This window comes from Mastigoproctus giganteus, chromosome 7 (genome assembly GCF_048544385.1).
Source record: "Mastigoproctus giganteus isolate SK-2022 chromosome 7, ASM4854438v1, whole genome shotgun sequence".
NCBI lineage: Eukaryota > Metazoa > Arthropoda > Arachnida > Uropygi > Thelyphonidae > Mastigoproctus > Mastigoproctus giganteus.
The window spans coordinates 6,692,917-6,714,561 of NC_143581.1; the positions used below are offsets into that span (position 1 = coordinate 6,692,917).

At 36.4% G+C, this 21,645-nt stretch overlaps 1 protein-coding gene across 1 annotated transcript in view; it reads right to left on the reverse strand.

Annotated features, from left to right (window-relative positions):
* Nucleotides 1-21,645, reverse strand: part of LOC150082462 (piezo-type mechanosensitive ion channel component-like) — an 861,219-nt gene that overhangs the window by 13,781 nt on the left and 825,793 nt on the right. The window contains 2 exon segments of the mRNA XM_090377768.1: nt 8,038-8,305; nt 14,907-15,153. Of these exon segments, the coding sequence (XP_090233894.1) occupies nt 8,053-8,305; nt 14,907-15,153 (500 nt within the window). The 3' untranslated portion in view covers nt 8,038-8,052.

The following is a 21,645-nucleotide window of genomic DNA, read 5'->3' on the forward strand; positions in this document are numbered from 1 at the left end:
TATATATATATATATATATATTAATGTATTGACATAGTGCATATAGTACCACTGCAATGGCACTAGCCTATAAAGTGCATGTATTAATGATTATTAACATATTATATACCTAATATAATACATATATATATAAAACAAAAGCAATATGATGCCTTATTTTAAGGTAAAGATGCATTGGAGAGTTTGTAAACTAGTAATAACGGGGATATAATTTGGTTATAAACTGGAAATAATGAACCATTGGCCCGACAGATAGTGGTGCAATTAATTAAAATTATAGAATTAACCCAAAGAAATCCTTACTATAGTGCAGCTAAATAAGAAAAGACCACGTTAATTTTTTTTTGTCTTGCTACTATGTGTATGTTGCAATGCCCTCTAATCAATTTTTTTAGGTTAGTATTATACGATACAATTTTCTATAATATTAATAAAAATCTGTTAAACTGGAAAATGGATCATAGAAACGGATAGGTTTATGCTGATTGCTTTCACTTGGGTATTGGTCCCTGTTGAGTGCCCACAGGTTTTAATCAGCAGGAGATAAATTTAAATATTTATTGTGTTTAATATGTTAATGTTAGTTTTAATATCCCTATTACCTTTAGTTGCATATTAGTAATTGGTACATTAGAAATTCTAGTACATAAACAATTTATAATTTAGCTATGGCATGCATTACTCAAATAACTTTGGCTGCCCTTGACCACTTGGCTATGGGTCTCTGTAGTTGAGTGGTCAGGAGGGGAGTCAATACCGCACGCTCTGAGTAAAACCAGGGTTCAAGCTCCTGACTGCTAAATACAGTCGATCTGCCAACCGCACTGGGCCACCATGGCAGATTATGGTCCATTTCTCTCAACATGAATCGTCGAGGAGTCATTACTGCAGCCATTATCAGTCCACCTACAGTGGACTGATAATGGCTGCAGTTTACTTTTCTTTTCTTTTTTTTTAAATTATATATATATCTATATATAATTTTTGAATGGGGGGGGTAGTGCATCAGTTATTATATAGCACAGCACAATTCAAAGTTTCAATATTTAATCCATTTCTTTTTGAACCTACAGACTTGATATGCTCTAAGAGCTGCAATTACACAACTGCCATTCTTGTAATAAAATTTAATTTAAAGTTATTTATCTTTAGGCATCATTTTAAAACAAAGATGACTGGACTTGGTTACTTAAGTTATGGCTACAGCTTCCAGCTTTTTACTTTGGTTACAAAGAATAAGACCATAACAAGCAAACAGGAATTCTCTGATCCCAGAATCATTCCTTTTATAGCAAATGCAAAAAATAATTTGCTTACTGGAGTGAATGTGACTTAAGCCCCTGGTAGTCAAATTTCAAACTTTTTTTTCCTCCTTTATCTAAAAAATTCCACATATATTGATTACAATGCAGAAAACTGTTTTTAAAGTGGAATAAGCATATTATCACTTCCTTATCTAATTTTTTTTAGAATTCCTAATGTATTTTATGGATATTATTAGACTAGAGTAGCAAAGCAATATGCATAAAGTGGCGGGAGTGCTGTGGCTTGGAGGAAGAACCAAAGGGGGGGGGGGGTGATTGTCCAAATGCATCACAGCCTAAAAAGAAATGAATGGATTAAGTTGTTTGTTTGTTTGGCTTTTTAGGAGCATTAGCAACTAAAGCCATATTACTCCGGTGATATACGGTGGTCATTCTCTGACCTTTCTGCATCCTCTGTATTTAGTGGTCATGGGCTCGAACCCCGGTCTAATCAAGAAGCGTGTGCTACGCTCTGCTGCTCCTGCCCACCTGGCTACGGAGGCGCCTAATGGATTAAGTAAGCTGAATGTTGATTGTATTCTTACTCTAGCTCAGTCAATATACATTGGTGTGGGGTGGGCACAAATTTAAATTGAGGAAGGATGATTGCAGGATAGACAGTTATGCAGAAATTTGCCTTCAGCCAGCAGGTAGTTGATTGTTGATACAAACTTCCATCTGGTGTAGAAGAAATGGGTAGTTTGAATAATTTTAAGGACGACTAGACAAATTCTTAGAGGTTATTGACAGGTGATATGGAAGGATGTTTCTTGTTTGTTGATATAAGTTTGTTTTCTTGCATTCTTTTACTAACATTAATATAATAGATATTATACATATGTACAATTGTAGTAAATATGTATAGTATCTATTATAACAGTAATAATTTTAAGGACGACTAGACAAATTCTTAGAGGTTATTGACAGGTGATATGGAAGGATGTTTCTTGTTTGTTGATATAAGTTTGTTTTCTTGCATTCTTTTACTAACATTAATATACTGACGAGGCTACTAGAGACGGTCGTTTTCAAAGCCGCTAAGTGGATTTTTCTTATTTATTGATTTGAAATTATTGTTTTTCTAAAACTTTTGATTTAAATTTAGTAGTATAACATTATTTGGTGATTTTCTGATTAATTTGGTGTATTTATTCTTTACTCGGCCTTGTAATTGCATAAAAGTATCGGTAAAGGTTTCCACGTGTTTCAACTCCGCTAACCGTTCGTAATTTTCCCGCCTTTGTGATACGATATACCGTACTAGATAGCGTTAGTTGAACTTCGTTAGCAGTTAAATTGTACGTTTAAATAAATACATATAACGACTTAGATTACAAACGTAATATAATTAATTTTATTTAACATAATTAATTATACATATAACCACTTAGGTTACGTAACATAAATAATTAGTAAAAACAAATAATTAATACATAACTTGATACGAAAGTTATATAAAGGGATTTCGCAGATAACACTCGTTACTGAAACGTAAATATTTCGTAGATAACACTCGTTACTGAAACGTAAATATTCCGTAGATAACACTCGTTACTGAAACATAAATATAGCGTTATAACTGTGTTTGGATACAAGTTTAGGATTTAATTTTGTACAGAAATTGAAATTTTATTGAAAGTAAATCTAAATCATGACTCAAACCAGAGCAGCAAAGCAAAGGGCTCAAGCTAATGGGAATGCTGTGGCCCAGGGGAGAACTGAGGGGGGCAGTTGTCCTCTGAATCACAGCCTTGTAAGATGCACTATTTGCTTGATGTTTGCGGAGCAGTCAAGTATGGGACATGATACTGCCATGGGGGATGTCTTTGTGTGTGTGTGCGATGCAAGGAGTGTAAGGAGATAAGGCGACAACTCAGCGTTGTTATGGGCCTATATGAGAGCTTGAAGGATAGGGTGGATGCCCTCGAAGGATTACAAGTGAGGGGCCCATCAAGCTCTCAGCTGCCCACACCAATGCCAGAGCTTGCACTTGGTCATCGCGGAACACAGCGGCAACCCCCAAGGCAGAATGCGGTGGTCCCAAAGGAACTAGTAGTTGTTGGTGACTCTATTGTCAGGGAAACGGGAAACATGCTTTGTAAAAAGGATAGGTGGAATAGGACCAGGGTATGTCTGCCAGGGGCAAAAGTTGATGACGTTGTAGAGCGGATATCATCTTTTAAGGGCACAAAAGGTGATATAGTTGTACACGTTGGCACTAATGACATTAAGAGTAGGAGACCGGCGGAATTACTTGACAAGTACAGGTCACTGATGAAAAAAAGCCGTGAATTAGGGTTGAAATTGAAAGTGTCTGCAATTCTGCCCAGACACGATAGGAGGGAGTATATGATGAGAGCCCTGTCAATCAATTCGGCCCTGGAAAGATTGTGCAGGGCTCAAGGGGTAGAATTTTTTTCAGCCTGGTCTGTACTTGTTAACAGGAGAGACTGCTTCTACAGGGATGGGATACACTTAAATAGAAAGGGTGCACGAATGTTTGCTGATGCTATCGAGGCAATGTTAGGTGGGTCGGAAAACTGCTAGATTGGGGGGATACAAGGACTAATAGATTAACAGTAGCCACTGGCAGAGGTGAAAGTGATTCTTGCACTGCTTCTATTGGAATGAGCCGCAGCCTGGAAAATAAGATGCAGGATATTTCAGAGACTGCTGGGAATCATTGGGGTACAAGTAAACACATGGGTTGTGTTAGGGTAGCTAAGAAAAAGAACAGGTGCATGTATACTTGTGTGTACACCAATGCTAGGAGTTTAGTAAATAAATTTGATGAATTTGAGGTATTGCTCAAAACATCAAAGGCAGATATTGTGGGGATTTCAGAGACGTGGTGTCACACAGATATAAGAAATGCAGAACTGGAATTTGGGGAGTACAATGTCTACAGAAAGGATAGACAGGATAGGAAGGGAGGAGGGGTTATGCTATTAGTTAAAAAACACATAAAATCCAAGGAAGTGAAGCCAGTCGACATCGCTGGACAGTGCAGTGTCGAGTCAGTTTGGTGTGACATAAGCATTGGGAGATCAAAATTGAGAGTAGGAGTGTGCTATAGGCCTAATGACTCTGATGAGTATAATAAGAAACTGTTCGGAGAAATAGAGTGGGCCAGTAAATCAGAGAGTCTTATAATGGGGGATTTTAATTTCCCAGATATTGACTGGAATTCGGGGGCTGGTCACGCACACAGTAGCAAGGCTTTTGTGGATTTATTGGATGATTGTTTTCTACATCAGCATGTTCGGGAGGCAACTAGAGGGAGTAATACTCTTGATTTGATTATCAGTAGTGATTCTTCATGCATTAAGAATCTGCAGATAAATGAACCACTTGGTGGCAGTGATCACAGTGTGCTGAAGTGGGAGTTACTCAAAGAGGTAACTACCATTAGGGGTAAAGGGAAGGGGTATTGCTTTCGTAAAGGCGACTACAATGGACTGAGACAGTATTTAAATTCTATACAGTGGGATCAACTGATGATATTGCCAACAGCAAATTCAAAATGGGAAGCATTCAAAGAACTTATCGTGGAAGCTACTAGGCTTTACATACCAACTAAGAAATATTGTTCAAGGTTTAGGCCTAAATGGTTGTCAGATGAACTAATGAGGCATATGGCAGAGAAGAAAAATGCATGGGATACATACAAATTAACACGTGACACGGACGCCTATGATAGATACAAGTTGATCTGTAACCAAGTTACAAAGGAGGTTAGGCAGGCGAAGGCAGATTACGAGAGATCCTTGGCAAGGGATGCGAAGAAAAACAGCAAAGAGTTCTTTACTTATGTAAACTCTAGAAGGAAGGGGATGAATCAGATTGGTCCACTTGAGATCGATGGGTCAACTGTTGATGACCCTGCTCGGGTAGCTAACAAACTAAATGAATATTTTGCATCGACATTCACACATGAGGAGTTATTCAGCGAGGGGAATGCCAGAGGTGTATTCAATTCTAGCAGTAAGCTAGAGAATCTTGTAATAACTGAGAGCAAAGTGGAGGAGAAATTGTTGAAGATAAACACAAGAAAGGCACCTGGGGTGGATGGGATCTATCCAGTTATATTAAAGGAGGCAGCAAAGGAGGTAAGCAAACCCTTAGCCATAATTATGAGAGCTTCCTTGGACTCAGGGGAGGTACCCATTGACTGGAGATGTGCAAATGTGACCCCAATTCACAAAGGGGGATCAAAGGCTGACACAAGTAATTATAGACCTGTGAGTTTAACTTCTGTTCCCGGAAAATTAATGGAGGCACTGGTGAAAGAAGCACTGCAGGATCATCTAGACAAGACTTCAGTTATAGCTAGGACACAGCATGGTTTTGTTAAGGGGAAGTCTTGCCTGACCAATTTGATTGGATACTATGATGCAGTCACAAAAGAACTGGATGCAGGGAATAACTTTGATATTATATACTTGGATCTTAGAAAGGCTTTTGATACTGTTGCACATGGAAGACTGCTGCACAAATTGGAGCAGTGTGGCATTGGAGGCAAGTTGCTGCTATGGATAAAGGGGTGGTTGAGGGGGAGAAGACAGAGAGTGGTAATCAATGGACACTGCTCATCGTGGACTAATGTTATTAGTGGAGTCCCTCAGGGTTCAGTATTGGGGCCTTTATTGTTTTCTGTATTTATAAATGATATTGATGATGGTATATCAGGCTTAATGTCCAAGTTTGCAGACGATACGAAGGTTGGCAGGGTTGTCAAGGACACTACTGACACTATGCTGCTGCAACAGGATTTGGAAAGGTTGAGCAGATGGGCTTCGAGGTGGCAAATGAAGTTTAACATTGACAAATGTAAAGTACTACATATGGGAAACAGCAACCCCAGAGCAGCGTATCAACTCTGTGGTACTACACTGACAGTGGTAGAGAATGAAAGGGACCTGGGGGTGGTGGTGCAGGCAGATATGAAGTTCTCTGAGCAGTGCAGACGAGCTGCAAGAGTAGCTCATGGTGTATTGTCAATGATATATAGGAATTTTTCTAGCAGGGATAAGGAGGTGATTATTCCCTTGTATAAGGCAATGGTCAGGCCACACCTAGAGTACTGTATACAGGCCTGGAGGCCTCATTTCAGGAAGGATGTAGAGCTGCTGGAAAGAGTACAGAGAAGGGCAACTAGATTGGTGAATGGGACAAAGGAGTTCTCTTACGAAGAAAGGCTTAAGTTTTGCAAATTACAGTGTCTGGAAACTAGGCACCAGCGGGGTGATCTGATAGAGGTGTACAAAGCCTTGAATGGTTTGAGCATGCTCAATGCTGATGGGATTCTTCCTCTAGCTCAGAAAAATCACCTGAGAGGGCATAAATTCAAATTGAGGAAAGACAGATGTAGGATAGATGTGCGGAAATTTGCCTTTAGCCAGCGGGTGGTTGGTGGGTGGAACAGACTTCCATCCCTTGTCGTGGAAGTTGATAGCCTAAATAAGTTTAAGGCTCAGCTGGACAGGTATTTCGAACGAACAGAGGGGTGAAGTGGAAGTGGTTATTTTTATTTATTTATGTTACTTTTTTTTTTTTTTTTTTTTTTTTTTGGCTGATGCTGCATAAGCTTGCTTTCTTGCATCAAATGCCTCTACTAATGCTAATGCTAATGCTAATAATAGATATTATACATATGTACAATTGTAGTAAATATGTATAGTATCTATTATAACAGTAATTACTGTACTACATAATTTTCAAATTAATCTTATTACATTGTACAATCAATACAAAATGTACAACCATTTTTATGATTCCCTGAGAAGGAGGGGGGAACCCCATAAAAGGTTTTGGCTGTATATGTTCTACAAGCAGTGAATTTTAAATGTACATTTCTTCCATGTGCACATCTAATATAATACAATATAATCTGAAAATGTATACATATATAGTTTAGTGCTGTTCTCAATTCAGTGAAAGTATAAAATAAAAGGGGAAGTTGGTTATAATTATGGGATTTTCATAGGATATAATAACATACAGAATAGCACTAACCAAAATCGACATTTCAAATTTCATATATGTTTTGCCTTTCTTCTCTTTTGCTTTTCCCTTCAAATGAATCCAGAATACTTTCCTTTGCTGTTCTACAGTTATTCTTATCACTAACAAATTGTAACAAGTATGCACTATATTCATATGGTAAAGAAATCAGCTAATTCGCTTTAAAGTTCATTAATTCGATAAAGAAGTATTTTGTATCATTTTTTTTGTAATGTTTGTCCTTTTATAATTATCAGAGGGACTTAGGAAAGTAAAATTATTAATAGCATATTATTTTAATTACCTCTAAGTTTATTTTTGAAAGGCGCTTTTATTTTCTATTATTCCCAAATTAAAAAATATATGACCACATTTTTTCTTACTCAAACTTTTATCACTGAAATAATCAATACATTATAAATACATTTTTTTTAATCCATTATGTGTTGAGTATTTTAAATGGAAGTTATCCAGAATTAAAACTAGGTGAATGTCTCTAAGTACTTAATTTTTTTTTTTATTAAGTTCAATCAGAATTCAAAAAATTAAAGCTACCAAATTCCCAGAGTTCATATCACACCCAAGGGACCAAGGTTTTATCCAGAACAACATTAACTTTGGGACTGAGAAGAGTCTGCACTATTTAGGATTTTGAAGAAATTATTAAAATAGAAAACAATAACAACACAGCTGCTAAATAAAGGTTTCTATTTAACCACTTATCTTTTACCTTGAATCATCATTCCTATCCTTCTGGAGGACGGGTCCATTGAATAAGAGTTTCTGGTGAGCGGTATAAGAATATAAGCTTGGCAAAAAGATCCTCTTCTAAAGTGAATTCTCCACTTTCTCGGACAAGATAAATATCCAAACACAGTTGTAATACACGGTCCACATAGGGCATATCATCAAACATAATGTTTGAAGCTGTGCCAGCAATAATTTGCCTTACAATTCTTGAAACAACAAGCACAAAAGTTGTATAAAGACCTACGATTCTGAAAACAACGTAGATATTTTCTTAAATTTCACTATGATACTGACATATTACTTAAACAGATATTTTAATTAAATTAATTATAAAATATTACATATATTTTTAGAATATATGTAATATTTTATTACATATATTCTAAAAATTACAGTATCAATGATAAAAGTCAGTCTACTGAATGAGAATGACTTTTATCATTGATACAAAATTAATTTGACTTTTGTTTTGTTTCTATTTTGTTTCTATACATGAATAGTAATAGAGATATTTGCATATCAGTATACTTTGCTCTGCACAATCAGAATTACTCTGATAATGAAACAAAACATGAACAAGAAACAAGTATGAAGTACGGTGCTCTAAACATATTTAATGCCAAATAACTGGTAATCACTTTTTTTAATGAGGAAAAAAAAGAGAGAGACTTGCTGGGTGTTAAGATATTTTCTGAAGTGTAAAAGCACTTCCAAGCTGCAGAATGAATAATAATATTTCACTGTACTGGTGTATAATACACAATTCAATAATTTTCATCATTTATAACTAATAGTTAACTGTAGACTGAACTAGCTTTAGCATAGTCCAAGGAGTGTATTCCACTGACAATATATATGAAGGAAATTCTGATGTGAATTTTGAAATTGCAAGAAAATACAGAAAGTTTTACTTGAAAATCCAACACAGGACAACAAATAGTATACAAGGTTCAGTGATTGAAGTGAACTTTCAATTTAGATAGACACAGACTGGTAATGTTCAGTTTCGGTTTGCAGAACAGAAAGAATTGATTTGGTCTTAATCTCAGAAGTAGGGTCACTACAGGTATTATCTTTTAGTTTGGATTTAAAAAGCTAGTCTCTCACTAGTTGGCAGTGAGTGGAACCAGTGTGAAATCTGGTAACTGCTATCAAACTGAAGCCATCCTTGATGGAACCAATTTAATAGTAGTTACCAAAACTAAATTTCAGCTGTGTTAAGTATATTGTGAAAATTTTTGTAATTTTAGTTTAATTTTGAAAGGTTATTCATTAGTGCTTATTTTGACATTTTTACAATTAAATCTGTACTGTGTTTTTAAAATTATATTAAAATTTTCCAGTTGGTTTCAACTGGAAAAGGTATGCATAACATGCCACAGGATATCATGACTGATGGGAGAATTGTCACTGACAATTCACCTTTGTGTTACAGCCTTTATCCCCATACTCATTGTCCACATATGTATACAGCCACTCCCCAACTTAAGTATGGGTTGCGTTCTGCGGAACTCTACATAATTCGAATTTTACATAAGTCGGAATTTCCCTAAATGCTTATGCAGCACTCGCAACCTATGCGGGCTAAATTTGATTGAAGCAAAAAAGAAATGTTCGACGAACATGTAAATAGAACTATTTATTCAATTTTTTTATCTCATGCACAGGAAAAATTACAAAAATTTCAAAATTATAAATTACAAAAAGAGAGAGGAGACAGGCATAACATCAGCAAGTTTTACCTTTCGAGCATTGTTGCCAGAATTAACTCTCCAGCTGATAAGCACGTTGCTGCAGAAGTTACAGGCTGTGGAGATTTAGAAGGGTTTTTTTTACAACACATCACAAAATTTCTCTGCACCTGCAGAATTGGCACTGGCAACTTCACTGTATACTTTAAATTTTTGGAAACCAGCGTGATGCTTGAACCTATTAAACCACCCATTGCTTGCCACGAACTTGGCTTGGGGTTCACCGTAATTATCCTTAATATCTTCATAAATAATTCTTGCTTTTGCTTGAGTGGCCATTGGACTCGGGCACTTACTTCTGAATCTAATTTTCCATCCATTAATAGCTTTTCCATCTTCGATGTAGCACCTGAACGCTGTTTTGTGATCACAGTTGATCTTAAATGCATTGATCCTTTAACATGTTCTTTTATATGCAAACTGTCCCTTAAAATAGTATTCACTGTTGAAGCAGTGAGACCTAATTCCATGCAATAGATGAGAAACTTTGTCCTGCTTCATACTTCTTAATTAATCATCTTCATTTCTAAATCAAGTTTGTTTTGTTTCCTAGCACTTGCACTTTCCGTTGGTCCTTTCCCTTCACCATTGTAATAAGTAAATAGGAATGAAGAGAAGATTCTGAAAATTTGTTTTTTTTATGATTGAAGATTTCAGTGAAGGGGAACTAATTTCACCATAATATCGTAATGTAAAAACCCATTGAATTCCAGTTATTGGTATTATCGCAAATGCAATAAGATTGAGTTTACTATCCATTTATAAATGATTGAGCTAACAGAAAAGCCCAATAAACCGGAGAGTGCAAATTGATTTTATTGTTTTATGGTCATGACCTCCAGAAATGTTCTTTAGAAAAAGATCAACAAAGCCATTCAAAATTGATTCTTTTAGCATTAGCAGAAGCATTTGATGCAAGAAAGCAAGCTTATGCAGCATCAGCCAATAAAAAAAAAAAAAAAAAAAAAACACCACTTCCACTTCACCCCTCTGTTCGTTCAAAATACCTGTCCAGCTGAGCCTTAAATTTATTTAAGCTATCAACTTCCATGACAGGGGGATGGAAGTCTGTTCCACCAACCAACTACCCACTGGCTAAAAGCAAATTTCCACACGTCTATCCTACATCTGTCTTTCCTCGATTTGAATTTATGCCCTCTCAGGTGATTATTCAGAGCAAGAGGAAGAATCCCATCAGCATTGAGCATGCTCAAACCATTCAAGGCTTTATACACCTCTATCAGATCATGTTGCTGGTACCTAGTCTCCAGACACTGTAATTTGCAAAACTTAAGCCTTTTTTCATAAGAGTACCCCTTTGTTCCATTCACTAATCTTGTTGCCCTTCTCTGTACTCGTTCCAGCAGCTCTACATCCTTCTTGAAATGAGGCCTCCAGACCTGTATACAGTACTCAAGGTGTGGCCTGACCATTGCCTTATACAAGGGAATAATCACCTGCCTCCGTAGCCGAGTGGGCAGGAGCGGGAGTGCAGTAGCACACGCTCTTTGAGTAGACCGGGATTCACGCCCCTGACTGCTGAATACGGTCGATCTGCCAACCCGCACTGGACCAGCGTGGCAGATTATGGTCCATTTCCCTCAGCATGAATTGTTGAGGAGGCTTCCATCCTGCAGTGGGTTGATAATGGCTGCACTTTACTTTTTACCCCTGCTAGAAAAATTCCTGTATATCATTGACAATACACCATGAGCTACTCTTGTAGCCCGTAAGCACTGCCTGCACAATTACTCCCAGGTCCTTTTCATTCTCTACTACTGTCAGTGTAGTACCACAGAGTTGATACGTTGCTCTGGGGTTGCTGTTTCCCATATGTAGTACTTTACATTTGTCAATGTTAAACTTCATTTGCCACCTCTCAGCCCATCTGCTCAACCTTTCCAGATCCTGTTGCAGCAGCATAGTGTCAGTAGTGTCCTTGACAACCCTGCTAACCTTTGTATCATCTGCAAACTTGGACATTAAGCTTGATATACCATCATCAATATCATTTATAAATACAGAAAACAATAATGGACCCAACACTGAACCCTGAGGGACTCCACTAATAACATTAGTCCACGATGAACAGTGTCCATTGATTACTACCCCTTATAACAGAACGCATGATAACAATGAAAGCATAGTGCAATTTCCATTATAAAAATGACCTTTTAGAGAGATATATAGCTTAGTTATATAGCAAAAATTTCAACTTCCGTGGTCTTAGAACAAATTAAAAAAACAAAAAAAAACAAACACGTGTTATTGGGTTCACATTACAATATTTACACGATACCTCCATTTATTCCAACGGGATGCAAAATATGTTTCCACGATTTTTTTAAGTTTGCACTAGCTGGCAAAAACTTACGTAAAGCTGAATTTCCATAAATCGAGTATTATGTAAGCCGGGGAGTGCCTGTATAAATCTTTCTCTGATGGCATTTCTTTTCTGTGTGTTAGATGTAGGAAGTGTGGCAATCTTATATTACAACTCAGTGTACTGTTAGGGGCATGATGCAACTCTGATACCTTGAGTTGATCCTCACGTTCTCAGAGATACCGTAGAGAATTCAAACTGGGGGAACAACAGAAACCCAAATGTCCAATTCTGTACTGATATTCTATACCCATGTCTGGCACAGGACTGATTCTTTCAGTGCAGAATGTTTTATTCCAGGAGTGGTCTTATTTAGAAATTCCTGAATAAGGAAGGGAAATCAGAAATATATTCTGTAATAAAGACAGATGGAACGGAACAATACATCGGCTAGGTGCAAAAACAGATGATAACTACCCAGTTTTCAGATTTTAATATAAAGGGTATGTGGTGATTGGGTACTAAATGACTAAAAACAAACTGATGATTTGATTAAGAATACAAAATACAATGAGAAAGGACAAAACATTGTGTTGCAATTCTGTCCCCACATGATAGGAGGAAGCATATGTTGAAAGCCTTGAGAATTAATTCTAGCTGGAGCACCATGCAAGGTTTATGGGGAAGATTTTTCTCAGTGTAGCCTGCCCTAGTTAATAGAAGAAATTTGTTTTGTAAAGATTGGGATTCATTTGAAGTGGTCTTTTTTATTCTCCACTTCCCCAAGTGAAGTACCACAGAGTTGGTATGTTTCTCTTGGGTTACTGCTACCCATATGCAGTACTTTGCATTTGTCAACATTAAACTTCAGTTGCCACTTCTCAGCCCACTTGCCCAACTTATCTAGATCCTGTTGCAGTAGCATACTGTCTTTACTGTCATTAACAACCCTGCCAACCTTTGTATCATCTGCAAATTTGGAACATATTTCGCAGCAATAAAGAAATTTATTTTATTATTATTATTATTATTAATAGAGCACTCAATAAAATGGAGTGCTAGCTTTACAGAAGCAAAAAAAAAAAAAAAAAAAGTTTAAAGCTGTGTTTCTCAATTTGGGGAGGCACCATAATCCAGAGAAGATAGGCATTTTTGAAGTTAAAGGCAGAAATGAAATCTAAGAGGGCAGTAGGGAGAGAAAACTACACAGCTGTAGTTAAATCTAATATTTGGAAGTGGCATCACCCACTAATAAATATTTACCCCACTCACTTTTCAAATCATCTTCGTGTGTAAAACCAACTACAATTCTAATCTTAAATCTATCAAATTCCATCTTTTATGTACTATGATTAGTGACTCCAGTCAGAAATATTTTAGTATCATAAAAGGAATACTAACTTTAAATTAATTACAAATCTACACAAAAGTTTTAGTTTTACAGTACATTACCATAAAAAAAAAAAAGCAACAACCAATTTTAATAACAGCATCAGAAAGTAATCATTGCTTACTGAGTGTAGGAGAGGGGGTGGATTTTATAACAGATTCATGCATATTAGTTATCAGTGCAGATTCAATATGGAGATACTGATTTAAGACACCACTGTAGCGGTATGAATTCATCACACGCACGAGCATTTTACATCAAAAATGGTTTATTAAAAAAAATGTTAATCATGTTCATTATCTCTTAAATGGTGTCAATGGTACATGGATAAATAACTTATGAATAATTAAATAAAGACATTGAAGTCCCATGAAATTAAATATTATGCTAAATACTGAGGATTATATTATTATTATGATCCTCAGTATTTAACATTTACAATATTCAATAAAATAAATAAATTACATTACAAATGTTATTTATTCATTATGAGTCATAAATGTGCTTGAACCATGAATGCTCTTAAACTTCATGCTTTCACAGTGCTGGGAAGGAAAGCACATTCTAGATCTTTGTTTCAGTGTAAATCATGAGTTATACGAAGCTTTCTGCTCTTTCTCATTATTCACAAATAGAAATGGTTTAGTAATTCACAACATTTTTTTTTTTAAATATAGAACCGAACAGCAATAAATTAGCACAGAGCCATCAAAGTTCAAGGTAATCTAACTCTACTCAATGTTTTCCATTTATGTTACATGCGGGAAAAAAAAAATGTAAAATTTCTTCTGTAATAAAAAAAATTGTTTTTCTAATTTGTTTTATTGTCTCTTAATTCACTTTTAATTTAATTATGTCAAAGGTTCCATCAGAATTTATGATCAAAATTAAGATTATTCAGAAGGGAAGAAAAACTGTTTTATGGAAATGGAGCGCTGCCACAGAAAAAAAAAAAAAAAAAAAAAAAAAAAATTTCAGAACAGAATAGGGAAGCATAAATTTAAAAAAAAAAAAAAAGAAAAAATATCATACTGCCATTATCCCAAAATATTAAACAACTGCAGCATAATAACCTATAACTATAACAGTTTTTACTTTTCACTTTTGAGATCAATAATAGACTTATTTTTACATACCAAGGTGTAAATTGGGTTTTTTGTCAGATGAAATAAATAAATAAATAAAATAAAACAATTTTCAAAATGCCACCTTCTGAAATTGAAATCACATGAACAGGAATATTATTCAAATATGAATCATAATATCACAGTCTTATTATTTCAGGGTGGTTTTTTTTTTTTTTTACATACATGCCATATTTAAGTTTTTCTTCTAAATATGCCTATCACAAATACAAATTTTATGGATTAAAAAGTAATTCTTACCCATATCCAGAAATCACAGACAACTCTGCTGGAAAAACTTTATCAATGAATGCAACTATTTTCAAATATTTTCGTTCACATTCCAATATGTGACAAATATTTGCATCCCTTTCAACTTCATTAGTGTCCATCATCTTCCACCACCCAACTGGATTGGCTGGACTATATGTACCACTATAGGTCAATTCTAATTTTATATCACGAAAGGCTTCTTTGGTCCTTTTCTCCTCAGGGTTATCATCAGTTGCTATAAGCATATAAATAAAATTTCAAAGTAGCATAATTTTTAAAAATTATATTTAGTGAAAAAAATTACATATAAAAAAGTTTGGAAGCTATTAAAAATATAAAACTGCAAAAGAAGTGGTAGCTTATTAATTTTTTTTTAATCCATTAATTTACTATTAAAAACCATCAATACATAAGATCTCCTCCATAGTGCACGCAATTTTAATTTGATTTTAAGTCATGAGGCATTTCTCAACAAATCTGAGAGCAGCCCATGCTCAAACAATACTGACAATGGTAACAGCAAGGGCAGGCAAAGGAAAAGGCAAATATTAGACTACCCATAATAACTGCAACGAATACACAGTTCTGTATATATGACAAAGTCCTTAATAAAATGAATGCCGGATAAAACTGTATATTTAATATAAGATTAAATATATCGATCATATGAAGTTATGTGATAAAAAATATATAAACATTACTGAATTAAAAGTGACAAATATTACTTAGTTAAAAGTGAAAAAATGATTAAAACAACACTGAAGCTTTCAAATGTGACTGCCTCCTGTGTTAACCATGGGTTTTTCTTTTACACTTCCTCATTTTATAGTGACAATACATCCTTAAATAACACCAGAAGGCTCATGGATCTGGAGGAATATAGGAATTAACCTCCGCACTGCATGGAGACCATAAATGGACCAGGAAGACCAAACAGAACCATTCATCCCATTCCAAGATAATAGTCTCAAAGATGGGGTGAAAATGAACTACCCAATCTCTATTAATGGTATTATATTCCAAAGAACAAATTAGTAAGCTGTCGCACCATTTCCACAGTCAATACCTACATGAACAATCACAATAATTTCATGATCAGGAAAAATTTGATATCTTCCTCCCAAAAGTGTTCAGCATAATCAGTGGCCTCTACTGCTTTTATATGCTCCCCCATATGATCTTTAAGCCTATGTGCTGACTCCCCCATAATCCTGACATCAGATCTTGTATATAGTTTCACTTACACCCTCAATAGGTTTAATTGGACCTTTTATATACAGTAAACCCCCACTATTCGCGGGGGTTACGTTCCAAAGTATGAAATATATAAGAAAAACTAGTCTAAAACTTTGTCTATGTATATATTATATATACCTTCATAATATGACTATGTACATAGACAGTACATAGCGAAATGCAAGCATATGGCATCGAAATGAAAAAAGAAACAATTTAATATTAAATGTAATATTTATTAGAAATTTCAAACAAATCTTTCAAACCAGGAGCAGCGCCTTTGCTAGCTAAAAAACTTATCCCACCAGTGCTTCACCAGTTTTGCTAAAGTGTTGATAAAGGAGTTTTGCCTTTTCACGAATAATGAGTGAACTTAACGGAATTTTATTTTGAGTTCGGTCTTCTATCCACAGATTTAAAGCCTTTTCCATTTTTTATAATTTAACATCATGAGTTACAGAGCAAATTTTTGAAGCAATTAGCGCGTTTTCACGGACACTACGGCAGATTTTTTCTTCCGATTTTTTGATTGATTGTGCCGTTGACTCATTGATTTTATAATGTTTTGCCACTGAGGGGACCCTTTTGCCATTAGAAATTTTGTCTAATGACTCAATTTTATTCGCTAATGTCATCACCTTCTTTGATCTTTTCACATTTCCCTTGTAGTAGTGGCATGTGATGCAAAAAAGCATGTGTATGAGCTTATGCAGCATCAGCCAAAAAAAAAAAAAAAAACACACACCATTCCCTCCAAATGTCTGTCCAGTTCCTCCTTAAATTTATTCAACATATCAACTTCGACAACGACAGATGGAAGTTTGTTCCAGCAATTAACCACCTGCTGGCTAAAGGCAAATTTCCGCACATCTATTCTACATCTGTCTTTTCTTAATTTGAATTTATGCCCCCTTAGGTTCGTAATCTGAACAAGTGGAAGGATTCCATCAGAATTCAGCGTGCCCAACCCATTCAAAGCCTTATATACCACAATCCAATCACCACACAGGTGCCTAGTCTCCAGCCACTGCAATTTGCAGAAATTAAGCCTCTCTTGGTAAGAGGATCCCTTCATTCCCCTCACCAATCTTGTTGCCCTTCTCTGTACACACTCAAGTAAATCTACATCCTTCCTAAAATGAGGCCTCTAGACCTGTACGCAGTACTCAAGGCGTGGCTTGACCATTGCCTTATACAGAGGGACAATCACCTCCTTTTCCCTGCTAGCAAAATTCCTATATATCATGACAAAACCCCATGACCTGCTCTTGCAGCCTGTCTACATTGCTCAGAAAGCCTCATATCTGACTGCACAATTACTCCCAGGTCTTTTTCATTTTCTACCACCTTAAGTGTAGTACCACACAGTTGGTACGTTCCTCTGGGGTCACTTCTACCCATATGCTGTACTTTGCATTTGTCGATGTTAAACTTCAGTTGCCACTTCTCAGCCTATTTGCCCAAATTTTCTAGATCCTGTTGCAGTAGCACACTGCCATTACTGTCATTAACAACCCTGCAAACTTTTGTATTATTTGAAAACTTCGACACTAAACCTGATAATCCTTCATCAATATCATTGATAAATATACAAATCAACAGTGGGCCCAACACTGAACCCTGTGGAACTCCATTAATAACATTAGTCCATGAAGAGCAGCATCCACTGATTACCACTCTCTGTCTTCTTCCACTCAACCACCCGTTTATCCATTGTAGCAACTTACCCTTAATACCATTCTGCTCTAATTTGTACAGCAGTTTCCATGAGCAACAGTGGCAAAAGATTCGTGAAATCCAAGTACAGGTTACCCCCACTCAACACTGATAATTCATTCCGGAAAACAGAGTGCTAAGTGAATTTGCACTAAGTGAGTTTCGCATTCCCATAAGGTAACATATGTATTTGTGAGTTGCAGTCGGTGCCTGGTTATTTCCTAATCAATAATAAACGGTAGTGAAAAGATGCACAAATGTTGGTCAAAATATTTAATATTTAAATATTTGTACATATAAAATATTCTACATTACACACGTATATAATTATGTGGTAACTACTCACGTATCAATATTGAACTTAAAATTCCAATTAAAATCGTGAATTTAATTGATCTAAATTGATTTAATTTAACTGATGAATTTAATCATGAAATATGTGTTTATTTTGGTTTGTACTTTGGCCCTCTTCCTGGAAAACTAAAAGGAGTTTTAATTTTAAATCCCCCCACAGCGTTACCACCCAACAATAAAGCCAACAGATCCTTCGCCGCTTTGAAACCTGGCATGTTTTTAATTTCTTTCAATATGAAACTTCTTTTAGGCATTCGTTTCCAAAAAAGTCCTGCTTCATCTACGTTAAAAACTTGTTGAGAAGTATAACATGTAATACCCCTTTTCAATAATTTTAACAAAGTTCCTTTTTGAAAGTTTCGGCTCCTTGATCTGCACTTGCAGCTTCTTCCCGGATTTTAAATCTATTCAACCAGCCCTTACTAATTTTAAATGGTTCCACATTTTTTTTTTTTTTTTAGGTAAGTTTTCTTCAGATCATCATATAGGCTAATCTCTCTCTGTTATTTTTTTTTATATAGTATTTAACTTAATTGAATTCTGCATTAGCATTAGCAGAGGCATTTGATGCAAGAAAGCAAGCTTATGCAGCATCAGCATAAGCTTAATAAAATAAAATAAATAAATAAAAAATACACACTTCCACTTCACCCCTCTGTTAGTTCAAAATACCTATCCAGCTGAGCCTTAAACTTATTTAGGCTATCAACCTCCACCACAAGGGATGGAAGTCTGTTCCACCAACCAACCACCCGCTGGCTAAAGGCAAATTTCCTCACGTCTATCCTACCATCTGTCTTTCCTCAATTGGAATTTATGCCCTCTCAGGTGATTATTCTGAGCAAGAGGAAGAATCCCATCAGCACTGAGAATGCTCAAACCATTCAAGGCTTTATACACCTCTATCAGATCACTTCGCTGGTGCCCAGTCTCCAGACACTGTAATTTGCAAAACTTAAGCCTTTCTTCGTAAGAGCACCCCTTTGTTCCATTCACTAATCTTGTTTCCCTTCTCTGTACTCATTCCAGCATCTCTACATCCTTCTTGAAATGAGGCCTCCAGACCTGTATACAGTACTCTAGGTGTGGCCTGACCATTTTTGTGGCCTGGCCTGACAAGGGAATAATCACCTCCTTATCCCTGCTAGAAAAATTCCTATATATCATCGACAATACACCATGAGCTACTCTTGCAGCCCGTATATCATCGACAATACACCATGAGCTACTCTTGCAGCCCGTCTGCACTGTCCGAAAACTTTATATCTGCCTACACAACCACCCCCAGGTCTCTTTCATTTTCTACCACTGCGAGTGTAGTACCACAGAGTTGATACGTTGCTCTAGGGTTGCTGTTTCCCATATGTAGTACTTTACATTTGTCAATGTTAAACTTCATTTGCCACCTCTCAGCCCATCTGCTCAACCTTTCCAGATCCTGTTGCAGTAGCATAGTGTCAGTAGTGTCCTTGACAACCCTGCCAACCTTCGTATCGTCTGCAAACTTGGACATTCAGCTTGATATACCATCATCAATATCATTTATAAATACAGAAAACAATAATGGACCCAATACTGAACCCTGAGGGACTCCACTAATAACTTTAGTCCACGATGAGCAGTGTCCATTGATTACCACTCTGTCTTCTCGCTCTCAACCACCCCTTTATCCATAGCAGCAATTTGACTCCAATGCCACACTGCTCCAAATTGTGCAGCAGTCTTCCATGTGCAACAGTATCAAAAGCCTTTCTAAGATCCAAGTATATAATATCAAAGTTATTCCCTGCACCCAGTTCTTTTGTGACTGCATCATAGTATCCAATCAAATTGGTCAGGCAAGACTTCCCCTTAACAAAACCATGCTGTGTCTGAGCTATAACTGAAGTCTTGTCTAGATGATCCTGCAGTGCTTCTTTAACCAGTGCCTCCATTAATTTTCCGGGAACAGAAGATAAACTAACAGGTCTATAATTACTTGTGTCGCCCTTTGATCCTCCTTTGTGAATTGGGGTCACTTTTGCACATCTCCAGTCCATGGGTACTTCCCCTGAGTCCAAGGAAGCTCTCATAATTATGGCTAAGGGTTTGCTTACTTCCTCTGCTGCCTCCTTTAATATAACTGGATAGATCCCATCCACCCCAGGTGCCTTTCTTGTGTTTATCTTCAACAATTTCTCCTCAATACTGAACTTTACTCTCAGTTATTACAAGATTGACTAGCTTACTGTCAGAATTGAATACACCTCTGGCATTGCCCTCGCTGAATAACTCCTCATGTGTGAATGTCGATGCAAAATATTCATTTAGTTTGTTAGCTACCTGAGCAGGATCATCAACAGTTGACCCATCAATATCAAGTGGACCAATCTGATTCATCCCCTTCCTTCTAGAGTTTACATAAGTTAAGAACTCTTTGCTGTTTTTCTTTGCATCCCTTGCCAAAGATTTCTCGTAATCTGCCTTTGTCTGCCTAACCTCATTTGTAACTTGGTTACAGATCAACTTGTATCTATCATAGGCTTCTGTGTCACGTGTTAATTTGTATGTATCCCATGCTTTTTCTTCTCTGCCATATGTCTCATTAGTTCATCTGACATCCACCTAGGCCTAAACCTTGAACAATATTTCTTAGTTGGTATGCAAAGCCTAGTAGCTTCCAAGATAAGTTCTTTGAATGCTTCCCATTTTGAATTTGCTGTTGGTAACATCAAATTGGTCATGATGTTACCAACTGATGATGTTGGTAACATCATCAGTTGGTCCCACTGTATAGAATTTAAATACTGTCTCAGTCCATCGTAGTCGCCTTTACGAAAGCAATAACCCTTCCCTTTACCCCTAATGGTAGTTACCTCTTTGAGTAAATCCCACTTCAGCACACTGATCACTGCCACCTAGTGGTTCATTTACCTGCAGATTCTTAATGCATGAAGAATCACTACTGATAATCAAATCAAGAGTATTACTCCCTCTAGTTGCCTCCCGAACATGCTGATGTAGAAAACAATCATCCAATAAATCCACAAAAGCCTTGCTAGTGTGTGAGTGACCAGCCCCCAAATTCCAGTCAATATCTGGGAAATTAAAATCCCCCATTATAAGACTCTGATTTATTGGCCCACTCTATTTCCCTGTACAGTTTCTTATTATACTCATCAGAGTCATTAGGCCTATAGCACACTCCTACTCTCAATTTTGATCTCCCAATGCTTATGTCACACCAAACTGACTCGACACTTCACTGTCCAGCAATGTCGACTGGCTTCACTTCCTTGGATTTTATGTATTTCTTAACTAATAGCATAACCCCTCCTCCCTTCCTATCCTGTCTATCCTTTCTGTAGACATTGTACTCCCCAAATTCCAGTTCTGCATTCCTTATATCTGTGTGACACCACGTCTCTGAAATCCCCACAAT